The following is a 20,666-nucleotide window of genomic DNA, read 5'->3' as shown; positions in this document are numbered from 1 at the left end:
ACGTCTGGTGTGCATGAGGCCTGAAAACAGAATTGTCTTCTATCACTCACCATTTGTTTGTAGAGAAAACCTCAGGTGATTCCAAACAAGCATGTAATCTTCTATTTGCTTCTTATAAACTTTCTGAATGCCATCTATAACACAACATAAAACATAAACAGTGATGTAAACATAACTCTTAAGGCCCATTTACACCATTTGCTTTGGGGCGCACACAAGACAAAGCAATTTGTTTCTTATAGCATGCCTTGTTTCCTAAAGTGTTAGTTCACACCATTGCATTGCTGTGGTATGCGTTAAAAAAAGTACCACATGCCCTACTTTTTTTCAGCACACCAGGTTGCAGTGCAAACCACCACATCCCAACATGTGGTGCATAAAACGTTACTTGAATTGTGCATAAAACGTTTTTGAATTGTCACAAGTGACATAAAATGTCACTTGTGACAATTCAATAACGTTATAACAAAAAAGTAATCAGTGTGCTTTGGCACTGTGCCCTCTCAGTGCACACCAGTATTCAAACGGTCAGCACAGCTGGTGAAGTGCATCAGCCCTTCATTTTTTTTTTCTTTAATTCAAATACCCTGACCTGCACACTTTGCATCCATATCTGCCAGAGCTCAACCAGATATGTTGTAAAGCACTGCATAAACTGTTGGTGCTTTATAAATCCTGTATAATAATGCTAATACTGTATTAATATCAATAATTAAAAAAAAAACTAACTAAGTCTTTAAAAAAGACTTTGGTTTAAAGGGACACTGTAAAGCTGGCTATAAAGCAATAGCGATCTAACAGAATCCTTGATCCATGCTAAATAGTGTGGATAGAGGTACAGTATTTCTGTTTGAATACTCAAGCAGCGCCTGTATCTGCTTGGACAATCTTCTGTCTGCCTCCTTTGACTTTTCAATTCATTGGAATTAGCCATAATTCATTCAGTGTATGACCAGCTTACAAAACTGAACAAAATAAAAAAACGATTACCCTGTCAAGATACAGGTCTATAAGTGCCTGGCGCTTCTGCTAAAACACTCTATATAGCATAGCTTCTGGCACTGACCTGGTTTGACACCTCAGACAGGTAAAACAATGATTGTTCCCTGGCTGCTATGGTTCCTCCTACTGACCCCTGCAGAACACAGTAGTGAAGTAGGAGTTAGTGGGAGAAGCCACAGCGGGCACTGGGGGACACGCTATGAAGTCTGTAATAGGAATGGTGGTGGAGCTCTGCTACTGAGCAAAATTTTAGCAAAGGGGGTCAATGGACAATGGACAAGAAATGATAAACCTGATATTTTCACAGTTGATCTAATGTTGTTGATCCTCCTGACAGAGTCACTTTAAATCATATACCATTGGTGGATAAAAATCAATAACAACAAAAACCTAAATAATGGTAATTAACCTCAAACTATAATGATTGCAAAGAAATATACTGCAGCAATCTATGTATGAAAAAAAAAAGAAATGTTAAACCCCCTATAGGAAGGGAGATAGTATCTGGGCTCATTGTGCATGCAAGGCACACAGTTTGAGGAGATACAGAAAATTAGGCAAATGGGGGGGGGGGGGGGGTGGAATAGGAAAAAGAGGGGAGACCGTTACTTACCATAATTCACATAATTTACATATTTTATGCATAACCACAGGTGCTATTTTTACTATTAGCCAGTAAACATAAAAACAGTCCCCTGAAGGGTTGTATGTCCTGCTGGCTCTTAATAATAATAATAATAAGTAGTTGACTGAGAGCAGTTGTTGAGAGCTCAGTCAGTGTGCCAGGAATGCGTTCTCAGCACACAACCTCATGCTGTGTGGACACATATGTGGGGCGGCTGGGCTGGGTAGAACATCCCCCCTCAACTCTTTAAAGTGGAGTTCCACCCTAATTTTATACTTACCTCCATCTTCTCGCTCCGGGTCACCTGAAAAAGAAATGGATAATCGCATTTTTTTTTTTTACTTACCTTGTAGCGAAGAAAATATACTTACCTTACTTCCTTCTTCCTCCTTCCTCGGCCACGGCCCGTCGTCACTTCCTGGCTCTGCAATGATTCCTGGGAGCTGAACGTCATCGCTCCCAGGAATCATTGCGCCTGCACCGGCCCCGACGTCAGTTCCGGGGCACGCTCGTCATCCCCTTCTAAACAGCTTCTGGGCATGCCCAGAAGCTGTGGTGGGATGACGCGCGCGACCCGGAAGTGACGGCGGGGCCGGCGCAGGGCATCGTGGGACCGAAGAAGGCGGAAGAGGACGCCGAAGAGGATCTCGCTGGCTTCAAGCTGCCCACATCTGAGATGGCAGCGCTGGACAAGACTTTTTCAAGGTAAGTATTTGTCCTAACAGGTAAGTGCAACCCGGGACAGATCAGAGGCTTTCCATTGTGGAATGCACTAGCCCTGACTGTCCCGGGGGTATTTTTAAAAAAAAAAAAAAAATTCCAGGATGGAACTCCGCTTTAATGCTGCCTGTGCTTCCATTTGGGAGATTTCTACTCACCTAAATAGTAACTCCACTTTTGTTGAGAAAAATAAATTACCCTCTGGGTGATCTATATACATTACAAGGATTTTAACAAACTTTGTTGCAGATTCATACCTTTTGTTATTCTGAAGAAATCCCTGTGTGTTTGTCTGTATCCATGTGGTAAGTGAATCTAATGGAAGTTGTTTCATAATTATCAATCAGCTTCTACACCTGCAGGGCTCTAATGAGGAAAATGGCAGGGTCTGCATCCCTTTAGACATGATTTCCTATTGGGAGTATCTCACCAAAAATTACATTTTTTGTTGCAGGGGATGCCTGATATGTGACTTGTATCTTAGTGCAGACTTCTGGGAAAATCAGTGGGCCAATCACACAAGCAGGAATTGATTTGGTTTCTAGGCAGTGTTCTGTAAACCATCTGTGTACAGAAAGCCTCCAGGTAGCCATATTGCATTGCATTTTACAGAAAATGACAAAGCTGCAGATTGAAAAGGAAAGGTCATTTTTGATAATATTCATTTACAATAAGACTTGAGTCGAAATTGTATACGCTATATTATCATTTTTTTTAATTACTATTTTTGTTTTCCACGAAAGTGGAGTTACCCTGTAAGGACTATTTTACAGGGGTCTCAAACAGAACACTGAGGGGGTTAGACTTCCTTTTGTGTTGGTATTGCTGCTCTTGTCTTTACAGCTTTTTCTGCCAATGAGTATCCCAATAAGAAATCAGGGGACATCTCCTCAAGGTTCTAACTTATTACTACTCTATCCAAAAGCAAAAATAAATACTTACATTTTTACTGGAGATGGGCTAAAAGCAGTTTCATCATGCACTTGAATAGTCCCCTAGGATCTCTAACCAACAATGTAAAGTGTCTGTCTTTGGCCCCCACCACAGCTATTATAAGCTGGTCCGACAGAAGTCAGCAGCCGACCGACCGACTCCCGATCAGCGCTCTCAGCCAACGCCGTTCCCCTGTCAGAACACAACAGCTCAGTGCGGAGATTGCTGTACTAACTTTGGATCATTAGTACAGCGGCTCTGACCGGAGCTGACAGTTTTTTTTACATTTAACCCGCTGGGTTGAAAGTAAAAAACTCCTAGTGTTTAACAGGCTTAAAGGATAAGTCCGGGCAAAACCTAACTAACGTTAAACCTGCTCTGTGCCACATTCTAAATCTAATCTAAATCCTGTAAAGCAAAAATTGCTGTACTTACCTTCTCTGCACCCGATCTGGTCCGGTCTCTAGCGACGGAAGCTGTGTGCAGGAGAGGAGTGACAACGGCTGTGAAATGAATGGGAAGTGACGTCACCTACAAACTTACTATGGGGCTTCCGTTGTTGAGTGCCTCTCCTGCACCCACCTCCACATTGAAGCTGCCACTGACAGATCAGCGTGGGACCTGACCAGATTGGCTGCAGAATAGATAAGTACAGTCATTTTTGCTTGACAGGTTTAGATAGATTAGGTTTAGAACGTGATACAGAGCAGTTTTAGCATTAGTTAGGTTTTGCCTGGACTTATCCTTTAATTGGCAGACGGATGAACTTCAGTAATGCCATTGGCTACTAGTTTATTCACAAATAATGCATTCCCATAAATACCAGTTTTACATACAAAATGGTAGCCTTTGGTGTAGTTGTTGTACGAATTAGATGCAAACATAGTTAAGTGGTTTATTGCCAGTGTTAAAATTCTATCTGTGTATGGATATTTAAAAAAAAAAAATCAAGTGACTCAAGATTTATCCCTATGGAATACAGACAGCTTAACCTGCTACAGATTTGGCCATTTATGGAGATATGGTTGGTCTAAGTGGTTGCTAAATGTTGATATAATTTAGGGGACAATGGAGCTAACCATTCAAGAGCTGTAAACAGTATATGAGATATAGGTCTATAACGGGCAATAAAGTTAAGTATTTTACCAACTGGTATTGGATAACTTTAGAAACATCTCTTTGGCCATCTTAGCATCCATGAATAGCATACATGACTAACACATACCAGGAGTTATGCTGTCTACAAAGTGTCTGATGGTTTTAAAGCTTTTGCCTTTGTAGTTCTGGAACTTCTTCACCAGCTCCTTCTGGAGTTTCAAAATATCTGGCAAGAACTTCACCATCTGAAGTTCAGTTTCCTGCAAAATACAAAGTATGACATAGGTAGTATCTTTGGAAACCTGTTCTTTACCCCAACCTACACCCCTCACTCTCTTCCCTCCCTGTTATCTACCGTTTCAAATTTTTTGTTGTTTCCCTATGCCTGTTTAGAATAAAAAGACTACTGTACATGGCTGTTATAATGCTATAACAACTTTAAAGCAAAACACCAGACAAACAGCTTAATCCGTAGATAAAAAACATATACGAGAGCTGTTTTACCTAGTAAAGAATGTGTGTTTCTGTCAATCCAGTCCCGAGATTTACACACCTCTGCTAAATAGCAAAGTCCTTATAGTACCACTCAATTGAAAAAGTTGATAATATGATTACCATATTATCAGAGTGGGAAACCAGCAACCTACCTTCTCAAGGAATTTACACAGTAGACGCAAGTTGTCAATTCCATCCTTCTGCTGCACTGCATGTAGAATATATTCAATGGAGATATGTTCTCTGCAGCTCCATATCTTGGAACAATGCACATTACTTTCGTTTGGTAAGTCCATCTTCTCTCCACTGATCAGAGGATCACCATACACCACCTTCACTACAGGATTGGAACTAATCCTCTCATCTTGACGGATGTAATTGTTTACAGTCATTAGGTCTCTGTCTAAGCTCTGAAAACATAAAAACAATATTTTTAGAAATCCAGCCACATGTACTGTCTCCTTCTTTATACTTTACACAACCCGTGTAAAACATTTAGCCAATTCCCTGCCATGGTTTATGTTTAGGGGATTCAGTGGTCCTTGCGGTGTCCTTCCTGTCTGTGTTTGCGTTCCAGCGGGCCGCCTACTGCGTGTCCACGGCTCGTCGGTGTCTGACGTAGCCGCACAGGTCCATGCGCGGTCGCGCCGGATGCCGACGAGCCGGGGGATCCCTATAGGACGGTCCTACATCCCCCGGCAAGACATTGCCCACTGTGACCCCTTACTTCCTGGATTCCCCGGTCGGGTAATCTACCCGTTATAGGACAAGATGGCCCTCTTTAGACTATAAATCTTTAGAGGGTGGAAGATACACCTGGGGACATGAAAGGGTGGTTCTTTGAAACACACACCACGCCCACCTATGCAGGTGAGTCACATTACCTGCCTAATATATAGAACGCCTTTTGCAATTGCTTTCTGACTTACTTCCAGACGATCAGATAGCAAGTGGTTCACTGGGCTAGTCAAAAGACAAAGTAAGGTTCTTTTAGGAAATTTCCAACTTACCCTTCGTTTGTCCACCATTGCTGGACAAAGGTTGATGCCTATATGATAGACTTACTGACACTTGCCTTCTAATTGTCTTCTCTAGCCAAAACAACAGACACCCCCTCCCCTTCCCCCTCCTATCCCCGGGGAGGCCCCTGGACTGGTCCTTCTCTTTTGGGGATCCTTGTGGGACGGTGTGGTGCAGCCCAGGCCATCTGCGAGGGAATCTTCCTGGGATCCAGCTAGTCATACTGCTGACCTCACGTCTCACATCAAACGAGTTATCCCAACCCTTCCAGCACTGAATTTCTGGGGACACACCTCACATGCCCCTCTAAAAAGATCTAAAATACATTTATTTTTTTTGGCCCCATGACACAAGCCTAATTGTCCCATGGAAAACCAAAAAGGATTGGAAGGTAGAATTCCCTCTCTTGGTCAGAGAGATAATCTCCTCTGTCTTTTACCCTTACAGATATACCCTGGGTAAGTAAAAGAACATTACACTTAAACTGTATAATATAGTCTTTGTGCCATATTGGACGTGCAGATGCACTGGTACCTTTCCAAGCAAGGTCAATTAGCATACATTTGTACCTTATTTATTTTTCTGTTTTCTCTATAATGTTGTATTGGATCATTTTTGATATACTTGTTTAATATGTATCACTATATACTCTGCATACCTGCTGACTTTGTCATATTTATTCTCTAATAGACAGATATACACTGTGCTACCTCCCATGAAAAAGGAAATTTATTTTCCGAAACATGTCGGGCATAATGGTACCGAAATGCTACTCCTATGGCTTCACCCCTGCCTGTTAGCGTATCCGGTATAACCATGTTAGAGCACAGATGACTGACCGTAATGGTATATTTATGTCTTTTATTTATTCGTGTTTTTGTCTCATTACTGTCTTTAAGATGTATAAATAAACTTTTTTGAATACTTTTACAATTGTTTCGAGTGTTGGCTGTATTTAAACCCCACGGAATTGGGACCACCATTTTCCAGTTCTATATGTTTAGTGGATTGGAACTAATTCTCTCATCCCGGTTGATGTAATTGTACACAGTCATCAGGTCCCTGTCTAAATTCTAAATGTGAGAAAAAAAACAACAATTTCAGAAATCCTGCAAAATGTATGCTTGCTGATCAAGCAAACACCCAGAGTAATTTTTTTTAAATTATTAACACTAGTTTCATGAAATAGTATAATACAGATTTTAAAAGAGTTGTTTTAATTAATAGAGACAAGTGAGTAGCATTCAATGTTCTGTGCAATGGAAAAATCAACAAACACTATAGGGATGATTTACTATAGGCAAATAGACTGTGCACTTTGCAAAGTGCAGTTTTACTCTGCAAGCGCAGTTGCTCCAGAGCTTAAAAAAATGAGCAGAAGCTCTGCTGACTTCCATCATTGAATCACGTGCTAGCAAAAATGCAGTTTTTTAAAATCTTCCTTGCATGTGATTGATATTCTTTGCAAAGTGAAGTTGTACCTCATTTACTAAGCTCTAGAGCAACTGCACATGTGGAAAGTGCACAGTCTATTTTCCTTTAATAAATCACCCCCATAGTTACTACTGGCCAAAAATGGGAAGAGTTCTCCCTTAGAATAATGGGTGGGGGGTATCTGCCTATTGACTGCAGCACTAGGACCCTCTGCTGTTTCTTGTGGTACTTTTGTGCCCTTGATAGATAGGTCACCCACCTCCTAGAGATACCTTTAATCGGCTTAATCGTCAGCATTACACCAGGCTGGGGACTTGGGAAGCATCAGGTTGTTTATTATCAGCAAATAAAGGAAAGAGAGAGTGCACAGGCTCCTGGTGTTAATAACTAGATAAATACAATGTAAAATGACACTCACAAAATCAGTCTTGTGTAAAGCATATAATTCATTTGGTCACAATCCTGTCACTGATGTATTCATCTCACGCTGGCTGGCAGTTTGGAAGACTTAGCTGCCGGCAGGGTCTTCCAAACTGATGGCCAGCGTGAGATGAATACATCAGCAACAGGATTGTGACCAAGTAGATGATATGCTTTACACAAGCCTGATTTTGTGAGTGTAATTTTACATTGTATTTATCTGATCAATAAAGGATATTGCACCAGGAACCTGTGTGCTCCTTTATTTGCTTCCAGCTTCCAGTGTCCCACTGGTTTAGAGAGCAGCAAAGTATCCTAGGATTCAGGAATCCTAGGATTCTACTGATTTTCTTATCTTGTGTACGGGCCTTAAAGGACGAGCAGCCCACACCAACTATTGTCTACTACTGCTGTTAGGGAACTATGAACTGACCCTTTTAGGTTAATGTAGTTAAAATTTAAAAAGTCATGCCTGAGAAACAAAAATGACCCAACTGATTAAAAAGGCACCTGGCTACACCAAAAAACAAATTGCTTTCATATTCATAGCTTTCAGAGATCTTGGAAATACTATTTCATTGGATTTAGGTAAAACTAAACTCTCCTGGCTAAATATAAATTGAAAACAATCTTCCACCATGAACAACAGAATAAAGACCTTTTGAAAAGATCTGGAACCCCTAGATAAAATATATTTTGGGAGATGTGTTAGATAGATGGAGGTTAGATCCCATGGGACAGATTATAAATCTCATCCTGATTATCCCCCTTTTCTTCCTGCTTTTTCCTCCCTCTTTTTTCTTTTTATCCTCTTACCTTTTTCCTCTTTCTTAGTATACACTTTTTTAATGCAGATCCTATGAAATTTCTGCATTTTTTTAAACCAAATAATAAAAACAATCTGTTGTGTCATTGAACCTTCACAATTCAGGAATATATCTCCTCATTGGAAAGTCCTTTAGTTATCTTTCTAAATGATCAATTTTTAGGTTTTTTTTTGTTTTATTACATAAACAGCAAATAAAGAAATGTTATCTTGAGATTATAACTGTACTGTGCCTCTTGTATGTCAATATACCCTCAGAAAATTTTATATTTATATTTCAAACTTTTTTTTAAAAATGATTTTTGAAAATTAAATAAAAACTGTCTAGCCAAATGTTAACACCCAGTTTCCCCTTCCCCCAGTTAGTGTACTATAAACCCTCAGTACTCAACATAACAGCCTGGCCCTGTTTGACACATCTCCCAATTTCACTATCCCTCAGTAGTGATGAAAGCAGCCATAGCTATATTTTTTTTATAGTACTATAATGGAAAATAACCACTTTAGTAAAAACAGCAACAGTTATCAAACAGTTCAACATAACACATCTCAAATATAATTTAAAAGGATATATATCCCAATTATAACATGACTCTAAAGGGCCCATTATCATCATGCCTCACACTATAGCTGGGATTTACTAAAATTGGAGAATGAAAAATCTGGTGCAGCTCTGCATAGAAACCAATCGGCTTCCAGGTTTTTTTTTTTTTGTCAAAGACTAAAGCACGTACTGATCGTCGGCCGAACGATCGGTCGTCTTTTGTCCAGGGCTGTCGTGTCTGTTGAAAACTGCAAAAGACTGCACACGAATTTTGTCGGCCAACAACAGCCGACTGCAGAAGTGATGTCATGTGATGATTAACTTTCCTTGTCTTTTTTCTTTTCTGAGCATGCCCAGTCTTGCTAATCTGCTGTCTGTCGGCCGAAATCTGTACTGACTGGCGAACAATCGGCCATTCTGGTGATGGACAACAAAAATTTTAAAGTCTGCACGACAGATTCTGTTCAGCCGAAAATGCGCTGTCGGCTGTCGGAAGCATCATACTAACAAGCCTACAATCGGCCGAACGGTCGTCGGCCGAATATTTACGGCCGACAATCGGTACGTGTGTATGGGGCTTTATTGAAAAATCTGAAGTTGGAAGCTGATTGGCTACCATGCACAGCTGCACCAGATTTTGCACTCTCCAGTTTTCCTAAGTCCATACCTATATGTGTCTCAGACTTTATGCAATCACCCTTGTCAGAGGTGCTCAACCATCCTGCAAAGGTAATAACACTTGGTACAAAGTTCAAAACACTCTAAAGGCCAGTATATTTTTTCACTTGTGAGCTTTTTCTCTCCTCATACAGGTCAGTCAGAATGTAAGAGCAGCTGAAGCAGATAAAATGTGGGTCAGAATGTGGTCAAATGCATCTACAATTAATTTTTTCTGATCTCAGAATTGATGTCACAAGAATGCTGCATTTACCCATTGACAACTATCAACAGTGACCTTAAGACAGTTGCAGCCCAATGTAAAGTACAAGTGCAGTATGAAATTGAAACATCAGCAAAATGGAAACATGTCTTAGGCCTAGGTTGCACAGGGGTAAATTTTAATTGTGTTTTGTATCCAGATCATTAAAACAAATGAACACAAATAATTAAGATATCCAGATAAGTTAAGAGAAGCCTCCATGCTGCAATATGTAGCAGTAATTGCTTTGCACCAGTGGATGTCCTAAGTTTTTTTTTTGTTGCATTTATTTACAACGGTTTGTCCCAAGCATCAGTTTGAGCTGAACATTGGCTGTTCGCCCTGTTCAGGGAACACCCGAATTTGCAGGGTGTTCGTCCCGCCGAATGCCTTGCAATGCACTGCACGCTACTCAGTGCATTTTTCTCCCTGATTGGGCAAAGCTTTCCCCAATCAGGGCACAGTATAATCTGGTTGTTAATGAGCGTGGGCAGGAAGCCACAGCATCCTTAACAGCTTATGAGTTATCAGCTGTCAATGGGCTTCCCTGCTGACAGATAAATAAAAAAAAATTTCCAATAAAATAAAGTAAAAAAAAAAAACAGTGTGGGGACCCATCCAATTCATATCAGGCCCTTCGGGTCTCGAATGGATTTTAAGGGGATCAAGAAACAGTGTGGGATTCCCCCCCCCCCCCCCAAAATCCACACCAGACTCTTATCCGAGCATGCAGCCTGGCAGATCAGGAAATAGGGGGAACAAGCGAGAGGCCCCCCCCCCCCTCCTGAGCCATACCAGGCTACATGCCCTCACCATGGGGGGGGGGGGGTGGGTGCTTTGGGGCATCATTAATCACGCCACCTGCCATACCTGAAAAACAAAAAAAAATAAAACTTGCTTCCGCTGTCCATGAAGGCTGGCCGCCTACTGCAGGCTAAGCCGTTTGACATCTCTTATATAGGTAAGGTGCGAGGCCACCTGACTATGTGACCTGGTGGCACCGCCCCTATTTGACACCATTTACCCAGCATGCCCCGGTCCGTGACGTCAGAAGTAGACGGTACCACCAGGTGACATGCCAGGTTGCCCAGCCCCTTACCTATACAGTCAGGTCCATAAATATTGGGACAGTCAATTACAGCCTGAAGTCTGGAACACATAGACATCACCAGACGCTGGGTTTCATCCCTGGTGATGCTCTGCCAGGCCTCTACTGCAACTGTCTTCAGTTTCTGCTTGTTCTTGGGGCATTTTCCCTTCAGTTTTATCTTCAGCAAGTGAAATGCATGCTCAATCAGATTCAGGTCAGGTGATTGACTTGGCCATTGCATAACATTCCACTTCTTTCCCTTAAAAAACTCTTTGATTGCTTTCACAGTATGCTTCGGGTCATTGTCCATCTGCACTGTGAAGCGCCGTCCAATGAGTTCGTAAGCATTTGGCTGAATATGAGCAGATAATATTGCCTGAAACACTTCAGAATTCATCCTGCTGCTTTTGGCAGCAGTCACGTCATCAATAAATACAAGAGATCCAGTTCCATTGGCAGCCATACATGCCCATGCCATGACACTACCACCACCATGCTTCACTGATGAGGTGGTATGCTTTGAATCATGAGCAATTCCTTTCCTTCTCCATACTCTTCTCTTCCTATCACTCTGGTACAAGTTGATCTTGGTCTCATCTGTCCATAGGATGTTCTTCCAGAACTGTGAAGGCTTTTTTAGATGTTGTTTGGCAAATTTTAATCTGGCCTTCCTGTTTTTGAGGCTTACCAATGGTATAAATCTTGTGGTGAACCCTCTGTATTCACTCTGGTGAAGTCTTCTCTTGACCTCATTGACCAAGACACTTATAATTTTCTTAATACCCGCTTCCCTAGGGAAGCTACGTTTTATGCTTTGCCTAAAACCCATAAAAATTTAATTTCTCCCCCTGGCCGCCCTATTATCTCTGGTATTGGCAATCTTACCGAGAATGCGAGCCGATTCATTGACTTCTTCCTGATGCCCCATGTACAGGCCCTCCCATCGTACATTAAGGATACCGTTGATTTTTTGAAAACTTTAGATGGTTTGGTTCTCCCTCCCGACGCCCTGCTCGTGACACTGGATGTGGAAGCTCTCTACTCCAGCATCCCTCACGAGCAGGGTGTTGGGATGGTTAAAACCTTCCTTCAGCAAAAAGATGACCGGACATGGCCGCTCAATGACTTCCTCCTCAAGTTGTTATCCTTCATTCTCACTAATAATTGGTTTTCGTTCAATGGTTCCCACTACCTCCAGGTACAGGGCGTGGCAATGGGCACTTGTTGTGCCCCTGCCTACGCCAACCTGTACCTGGGGGGGTGGGAACACTACATCTTTTCCGATGAAACTTTATCTCAATATACTCAATATGTTGAGATTTGGTTAAGATATATCGACGACGTATTTGTGGTGTGGACGGGTCCTCGTCAACTTTTGACGGACTTTGTCCAACACCTAAACATCAACCACTTCAACCTACAATTTACGTTCTCTGTAGATGAACATGAAGTAAATTTCTTAGATTTGACGGTGAGGAAAGACTTGAACGGCCATGTCACCACGGATCTCTTCCGTAAAACCTCGGCAGGAAACACTATCCTGCATGCCACCAGTGCACACCCGCCAGCACTGATCCGCAGCATTCCATATGCTCAGTATATCAGATTACGGCGGAACTGTACATCACTTACAAACTACAAGAGACAGTCCGGTTTTTTGCGGACGCGTTTACTGAAGAGAGGTTACAGCAAAAGCACCCTTCGCAAGGCCTACAATTCAGCCCTGTCAAAGGATAGACACTCCCTTCTCTATGGTACTAAACCTACGACTTCAAACCATCCAGTTAAGTTTATTACGAAATTTTCTAGTCACCATGGCACATTACGTAATATCCTTACTAAACACTGGCACCTACTGCACGAAGACCCTACAGTGGGCAAACATGTCAATGTAGTACCTCAGATCACCTATAGGCGGACAACCTCCTTGCGAGACCGCCTAACCCGCAGCTTTTACAGCCGTAAGAAAACCATAGCCTCTGGGCCACGAGGCATTTACAAATGCCGCCACTGTGACATGTGCCCCTGGGTAGCCGAGGGCAACAGATTTACCCTACCCAATGGCGAAACTTTTGTTCCGACCTTCAGAGCCGACTGTGGCACTGAGGGGGTGGTCTATCTCATGTCATGCAAATGTAATATGTTTTATGTGGGGAAGACCTTTCGTCAATTCCGACGACGGATAAACGACCACATTTACTACTCATCAGGTGGCAAGATGATCACCCCGGTAAGCAGGCACCTGGACTTGTACCATAAGTTCAATACTATGAATGTCAATTTTATTGTCTTGGAGATCATACCCCGTGACCCCAGGGGCGGCGATTGGAATCAGCGTATCCTCCAGAGGGAATCCCTCTGGATTGAACGTCTGAATGCCAACGTCCGCCCAGGGCTCAACGAGGCGCACTCCTATAAATGCTTTCTGTAAAGGATCAATGGCGCTGTTGGTTCGTGCATAACTAGCAGCGCTATTTATCCCCTCTATATAGTTGTCTTTCTCCTTTTTGTTCTTTCTCTGGCCCTTTCCTTCTTCCTTTTTTTCCCCCCTCCCCTCCCCCCTTGGGTTTTTCCCCCCCCCCCTTTTTTCCCCCCCCCTCCCCTCTCAGTTCAACTGGTTCAAAGCTTCAGACATTACTGTTGGATACATCCAGCACTATTACCCAATATCATGTATTTTATTGTGATCATTATGAATGTTTATATGGATCGATCGCACCATACCCATGCGCCTATGACAGCACTGTCCAACACATGATTGTATGGGCTCTCGATCCATTATATGTGACATGTATCTAGCTAGGATTCATTGATACTATGCAAGTGCCCCGTTTCTCCCAGGTTAGATTAACGGCGCACTTGTCAGATATATTTTTGATTTTCACCACCTTTTTAGTTTTTGTCGGGGGTCCTTCTCTGCTTCTCTTCCCCCGGTCTCTATTTATGTTCATACTTTTCTCTATCTCCACTTTTTTGCTTTACCCCAGCATTCTCTCTTCATCTACTTTTTCTAGGAAGGCGCCGTGCGTGTGTGGGGGTGTGTACACCATCCCCGCTGACTGCTCGGAGCCGACGTACGGCCGGGTAACCACGCCCAGCGGCTGACTGCCTATGGGCGTTACCGCTGGCGTGGATAGGAGGAGGCGCTGTGGGTCAGCTGACCCACAAGAGCTTCCCTCCTCCCGTGTCATGACGCGGCCAGTTGTTTGCTGGGTCACCATGGTGACGCCTCTGGCCCGCGCATGCGCGGGAAACACCGGCCGGGGTTGATGATGTCACATGTCTGACTCATCACCCGGGACCACAGCCTTCAAATAGAGCGCGGCACTCGCTCTAAAAACATGGCGGTATCCCCATCCGGGGGGGTGCACACACGGTCGCTGCAGTATCAGGATCCATTACTTCAATATACCATTGGTGAGACTATATGATTTGTTGAATAACTACTCTCTTACATGGCGCTCTACTGTGCTTATTACTCCTAATTTTTACAGGTCCTTTGGCATGTGAGCTTTCTGTCTCACTGGTCTGTGATTTGGGTCTATAGGCTGGGGCTTTTTTCTCCCCACCTGGTCGCCACACATGATTTCTCTATGGGACCATACTCCCCATAGTAACAAGCCAATATTTTGCTCTATATGTATGTGAGTATTATTCATCAACTCCTTTATTTCTGCTTTATCACAGCTTGGTGTTTATGGCCACCCATCATAGTGGGGATGCCTAATTTTCATCTTAGGCACCTTAACCTCCATTTCTAGCTCACCGATGCATGCCATTATATTCTTTTGGAATTTTTCTCTCTTTACCTACCACCATTACTCTTATTAAGTAATATGTATAACATTAACTCTGGCATTAACTTGGGGTTTTTTCTCAAACTATATCCATCTAGTTGCACGGAGGTGAAGTGCTGGACAACTATCCCCATCCTAAATTTTCCCTTTAAAATGACTTATTTTCAAACATTGTATATCATACTTATTACACCATTTATTTTAGGCCACTCCAAGCTTTATAGCTTATGATAGTTTGGACGTTTCTACCTGGCTCCTTTTTCTAACTGCAGCGTACCGATCCCCCTCGTTATTACCCTTTCCAGCCTTTATGGCAGGATTCATCAGAAAGTTCTTTCACCTGTAATATCTTTTTTCAGGTATGTACTTTGCTTAGTATATTGTTGCTGTTTTGCTCTTTTTTCCGGTTATACCCCAGTCTACTTTAATACCAAGCCTTGGTCCCTACGTCTGGCTCTATGTCTCTGGGCATGGCTAGCACTCCTAAACGCTCAGGCTCCTTTCTTTTCTTTTCAACCCCCTTCTTTCTCTTCTCTCTCTCCTCATCCTTCTTACTTTCTCTGTTTCTCTCCTTTTCTCCTTTTCCCAGTTCACTTCCTCCTTCCCTTCCTTCCTTCTTTGCCACCCGGCTTCCTTATTCTCATTTTTTCCTACTCATTTTTCTCCTGTTTCTCTGCTGTGACAAGGGTATGGCATGCAGCCTTAGAATGCAATTATATGCTGACTGACTATTAGATCTACTCAGTCATGACTGTATAACAACTTGTCTTGTTTTGTGTTTGATTAAAAATGTAAACGTTGTGTCCTTACATAAGAATATTCATCGTTAATGCTTTGTCTCTATGCAGATGTTTGTCTTTACCATATGCTCCAGAAGAAGCTTAATAGGTTAAGCGAAACATGTAGAGCAGCTGGGATTCAACCTAACATCTGTGCCCACTACATACAGACGACCCTTTGGAGACGGTCATCCCTTCTCCAGGGCCGCCTCAGGAATATAGGTTTTCCTTGTATCACTTGTGAACACTGTATAATAATCAATATCTGATAAGGCTATGTGACTGGTACTACTTTTTGTAGGCTCTGCCGCCATACTGCAATTATTAATGTATATGACATGTTGCTCTTTTTTTATATGTCCCCCCCTTTTTGTGGTTTATTATGTATGTGTTTTTGTAAAAAATTTTTCTAATAAAGAACATATCATTTTACATTGGTGCCTATAAAGTCCAATCTCTTTTTCCCCCACTCTCAATTCTCTTGATTGTTGACTTTGACACATATACACCTACCTCCTGGAGAGTGTTCTTGATCTGGCCAACTGTTGTGAAGGGTGTTTTCTTCACCAGGGAAAGAATTCTTCAGTCATCCACCACAGTTGTTTTCCGTGGTCTTCCGGGTCTTTTGGTGTTGCTGAGCTCACCGCTGCGTTCTTTTTTAAGGATGTTCCAAACAGTTGATTTGGCCACACCTAATGTTTTTGCTATCTCTCTGATGGGTTTGTTTTTTTTTTTTTTTTTTTGCCTAAAGATGGCTTGCTTCACTGATAGTGACAGCTCTTTGGATCTCATATTGAGAGTTGACAGCAACAGATTCCAAATGCAAATAGCACACTTGAAATAAACTCTGGACCTTTTTATCTGCTCCTTGTAAATGGGATAATGAGGGAATAACACACACCTGGCCATGGAACAGCTGAGCAGCCAATTGTCCCATTACGTAATTCCTACACCTTTCACCTGATTTGGATGTAAATGACCTCAAATCAAAGCTGAAAGTCTGCAGTTAACGCACATCTTGTTTGTTGCATTTCAAATCCATTATAGAGCAAAAAAGATTAGAATTGTGTAGATGTCCCAATATTTATGGACCTGACTGTATAAGAACTGACAAACAGCTTAGCCTGCCATAATGGACAGTGGAAGCGTTTTTTTTTTTTTCTATTTTTAATTTTCGGGTTCGGCGTGATTGACAATGGATTTACATTTGGGGGGGGGGGGTGGGGGCACTGTTTTGTTTTGTTTTTTTATTAAAGGAATTGACAAAAACTGTCTCTGTGTTTTTATTTCTATTTGACACTTTTTTGGTGAATGGGTATACTCATTCACATGGGGGGCTTCCAGATAAGCCCCCTGCCCACAGACACTGTCCCCATCAGCATTGGGATAAGATGCTTTGGGGGGGGCAGGGCCCCCCCCTGCACCAAAGCACACTACAGTGTTGAGGGTATGTGGCCTGGTATGGTTCGGGGGGGAGGCTATCTCTTACCCCCCCCTTTCCTGAACTACCAGGCTGCATGCTCCCTGTTTAGGAGTTCTGCTGCAAACCGAACAGGGGGGTGTTCGGCCCATCTCTAATCACAACCAATGGCACGGATTGTTGCTCACATGTCAATATATGAGCAGCATTTGGTGCAGCAGTAAGAAATACCAAGGAGTAGAGGAAAGACCTGCAACATCATTGGATCGCCAAGAAGACCCTGGCAGTTCAGACAGTGAGTGAGAGCGAAAGAGAGAGTGTCTGCAAGCGCATGAGATTGCTTTTGTCCTTCCAGTATTTGTGACTTTAGAAAAATAAAATAATAGTTAAGGCACTTCAGAGATATACTATATATAATTACCCTTAACACAGGAGCAATTACACAGAAGGCAAACTGCTTCTCCCAGTTGTTCCTCATTTCCTTGGTTGACCAAACACCATCAGCATTCACAGGAGCTGTTAATATAAGAGACAAGGATGAAGGTTTTGGCCTATACGTGTATTTGTTTTTCCAGGTTAACTGCTTCTAATCCTTCCATGCCTAACTATGTTTATACATGTATTTTAAGCTTGTACTATACACTCATAAAAAAGTTTTAAGATTATAAATGTTAGTGCAGAGTACACTCACAGTAATACTCTGTTGTATAGCACCCTTTATCAAGAGAATATATTTTCTAGGGAATACTAGTGTTAATATTGAATGACATTCCTGGACACATGTTAGACACACCTAAATACTTGAATACATTAGACTACACAGATGTAACACTTTTGAAAATGGCAGAACACATATGGAAACCTTTGTACTTACTAGTACAAAGACTCTGTTGCCAGACCATCCATTTCAAGAACTATCTTCCTAAATGCTTATATGCATGATATTTACAGTACCTATAAAAGCCTTCCTTGTGTAGACATCCAAAAGCCCAAAGCTTACTGCTGGGCACCATCATCTTGGATGTGATGCAAGCAGCCCCAGCATATCTGTCACTCATGTTTTAATCCATGGCATTCCCCTTTGCTCCTTCCCTGAATGAGGTGAGGAAAGGAGCAGACGAGCTAGACCAGCATAGACATTAATCAGACATTCCCAGAAGAAGAAAGGAATATGATAGGCAAGGAGAGATTTGTGCTCAGGGGAGGACTGGGCCAGGGGGCGGGGGGGGGGGGCAATTGCCCCCTGGGCCGCTCGGATACTCTGTAAAAAGTCTGCACTACTTCTGCCACAGACATGCCTAAAGGATTCCTAGTGAAGAGAAGTAAAAAGTCCTTGACACTGACCTACTAAGTGTGTGATGAAGATAAGGATAGAGCGCAGGCCTCTCTCCCCCTCCACCCCCAGCATGGATGGTGTAAACTGTGTTTGAGCAGAGGCCAGTTCCATGCCCCACTGGAGACACTTCTCCCCCGGCAAGCCCCGACCGAGCTGTCCCAGCTCTACCCAAACACCCCCTGCTGGCCAGGTCGGGAACCCGGATTCAGTTGGTAAGTAGAGAGTATCTGAAGCAGGGCTTCAGTTTGGAATGGGGGTCAGGAGGAGGACGGGAAGAAGGAGAGTGGGAGGTGGGCCGACTCGCTGCACTATGGGCCTATGGTTTGTCCTTGCCCCCTGGGCTGAAAGTTGCCAGTCTGCCCCTGTCTATGCTAGAGAATTGACTCTTTCTGAAGAAGAGAAATGTATTAGCAAGCTCAAAGACACATGGCAGGTGAATAAAATGTGTTTATATAAAGAAAAACCTGCAAGTAACTATGTAGAATACTCGATTTTCTGTGCTTTAACCTGTAATTTATTAAGGGAGAAGTATGGCCTATTGTGACCATACTTCTCCTGTGGTTCATAAGAGTGCACCTCGTTCTGCACTCCTGTGACCCAGATTCAGCCGACAGCAGGCTAAAGCCTGCTGTTAGCTGACATCACAGAGTCGGTTCAGGCTTTGCAGGGATCCCGACAATAATGTCAGGATCCACCCAGATTCCTGACCAGCTGTTGGCTTAGCCTCTCAGCACACTGATTGAAGACAGATATTGTATGTATGTATACTGCAAAACCCTGATTCAAGACAGATATTGTAATCAAGCATGTCAAATCCATGCCAAATGAAGCAGTGGGTTGAACTGAGTTGCATTTAAGTGTATATAAAGCCATGTTGATTTTTCTTTTTTTCTTTGGTTTAAGATAAAGCAGGGAAGAGTGAAAACCCCTAATAGGGTTTTTTTTTTTAGGTATCTGTATCCCACTTAGGAGGATTTTCTTCACTTTCTGTTTTGAGACACAACAGATAGAAAATGATAGAAAATTCTATTCACTTCTCTCTGAAGTGAATGGGATTCTTATCCCTAAAGAGGTGTCAAATGAACAGGTGTCCAAGCTGGAACATTTCCCCACACCTCTTGTACTGGTGACAACTCAAAATTTTCTGGATTTCCTCACATATTCCATCTCAGTAACAATAGTGTGGACCCTTTACAGATTAAAGTGTATTTAAACTGTAAGGGTCCACACTAAAGGGTTTATTTACTAAAGGCAAATCCACTGTGCACTACAAGTGCACTGCAAGTGCACTTGGAAGTGCAGTCGCTGTACATCCGAGGGGGACATGCAAGGAAAAAAAAATAGCATTTTTGCTTGCACATAATTGGATGATAGAAATTAGTAGAGCTTTCCCTCATTACAGATCTTTCTCTTAGATCTACCGTGACTGCACTTCCAAGTGCACTTGTGGTCAGGGGCGGACTGGGCCGGGGGGAAGGGATGCATTTTCCCCCTGGGCTGCTCTGATGCTTTGTAAAAAAGGCCGCTGTGTCCCCAGCTCAGAACTGCGCACGCGCAGTTCCGGAGTTGGCCGAGTGCGGCTGTACACAAGTAACTCCATCCAGGACTGCGAGGCAGGCAGAGGCAGCGATGTGTTCTGTCACAGGGCTGAGTGACTGCATTACCGAAGGAGCTACCCAGCCCCTCCCTCCTCCACAGGAACAGCTGCTAGACTCGAGGCTGGAACCTCTCTCTCTCTCTTTGCCCGCCCACATTCCGATCAGCCGAGTGCAGTCGGTGAAGAGAATGTGGAGAATGTGTGGGGCGGGCGGGAAAGTTCAAACTAAGCTGTCAGCTCAACAGATAGAGAGCTCCAGTGAGTGAACGTCCAAGTAAGTGAGTGTAACCTCTCCTCCCTCCCTTTCTCTCCCAAATCCCTCTCCCTCCCCCTCCCCTTCACTGCAGAGAAAGATTTTTCTTTCAGCCTGTTACAGTACCTTGCCCTATGCTATGTACTGGGCTCACACTGGCATGCTGGGGTTTGGCTGCAATGCTGGTGTACTGGCAGCCTTCCTGCATGTCACCCCCAGTCCCATAGACCTCCTATTAGACTGCACATTTTTACTGCATGTTCTGAAAGTGCACAAAAAATCCTGCATGCTGCTTCCTTGGTGGAATTTCAGAAAATGCAGCAAAAACGCACAACCTAAAAGAGTCTAAGGGCCTGCG

At 42.9% G+C, this 20,666-nt stretch overlaps 1 protein-coding gene across 1 annotated transcript in view; it reads right to left on the bottom strand.

Moving 5' to 3' along the window:
• Nucleotides 1–20,666, bottom strand: part of LOC309552694 (E3 ubiquitin-protein ligase RNF213-like) — a gene marked incomplete at its 5' end in the record, with an annotated part of 1,269,694 nt that overhangs the window by 33,254 nt on the left and 1,215,774 nt on the right. The window contains 4 exons of the mRNA XM_082253620.1: nucleotides 51–134; nucleotides 4,506–4,638; nucleotides 5,026–5,283; nucleotides 17,544–17,638. Coding sequence (XP_082109746.1) covers nucleotides 51–134; nucleotides 4,506–4,638; nucleotides 5,026–5,283; nucleotides 17,544–17,638 — 570 coding nt within the window. The remainder of the gene's footprint in view (nucleotides 1–50; nucleotides 135–4,505; nucleotides 4,639–5,025; nucleotides 5,284–17,543; nucleotides 17,639–20,666) is intronic.

This window comes from Pelophylax lessonae, assembly GCF_965119305.1.
Source record: "Pelophylax lessonae genome assembly, chromosome: 4".
NCBI lineage: Eukaryota > Metazoa > Chordata > Amphibia > Anura > Ranidae > Pelophylax > Pelophylax lessonae.
Note: the sequence above shows the minus strand (reverse complement) of the source record. Positions and strands in the feature narration are given on the sequence as shown.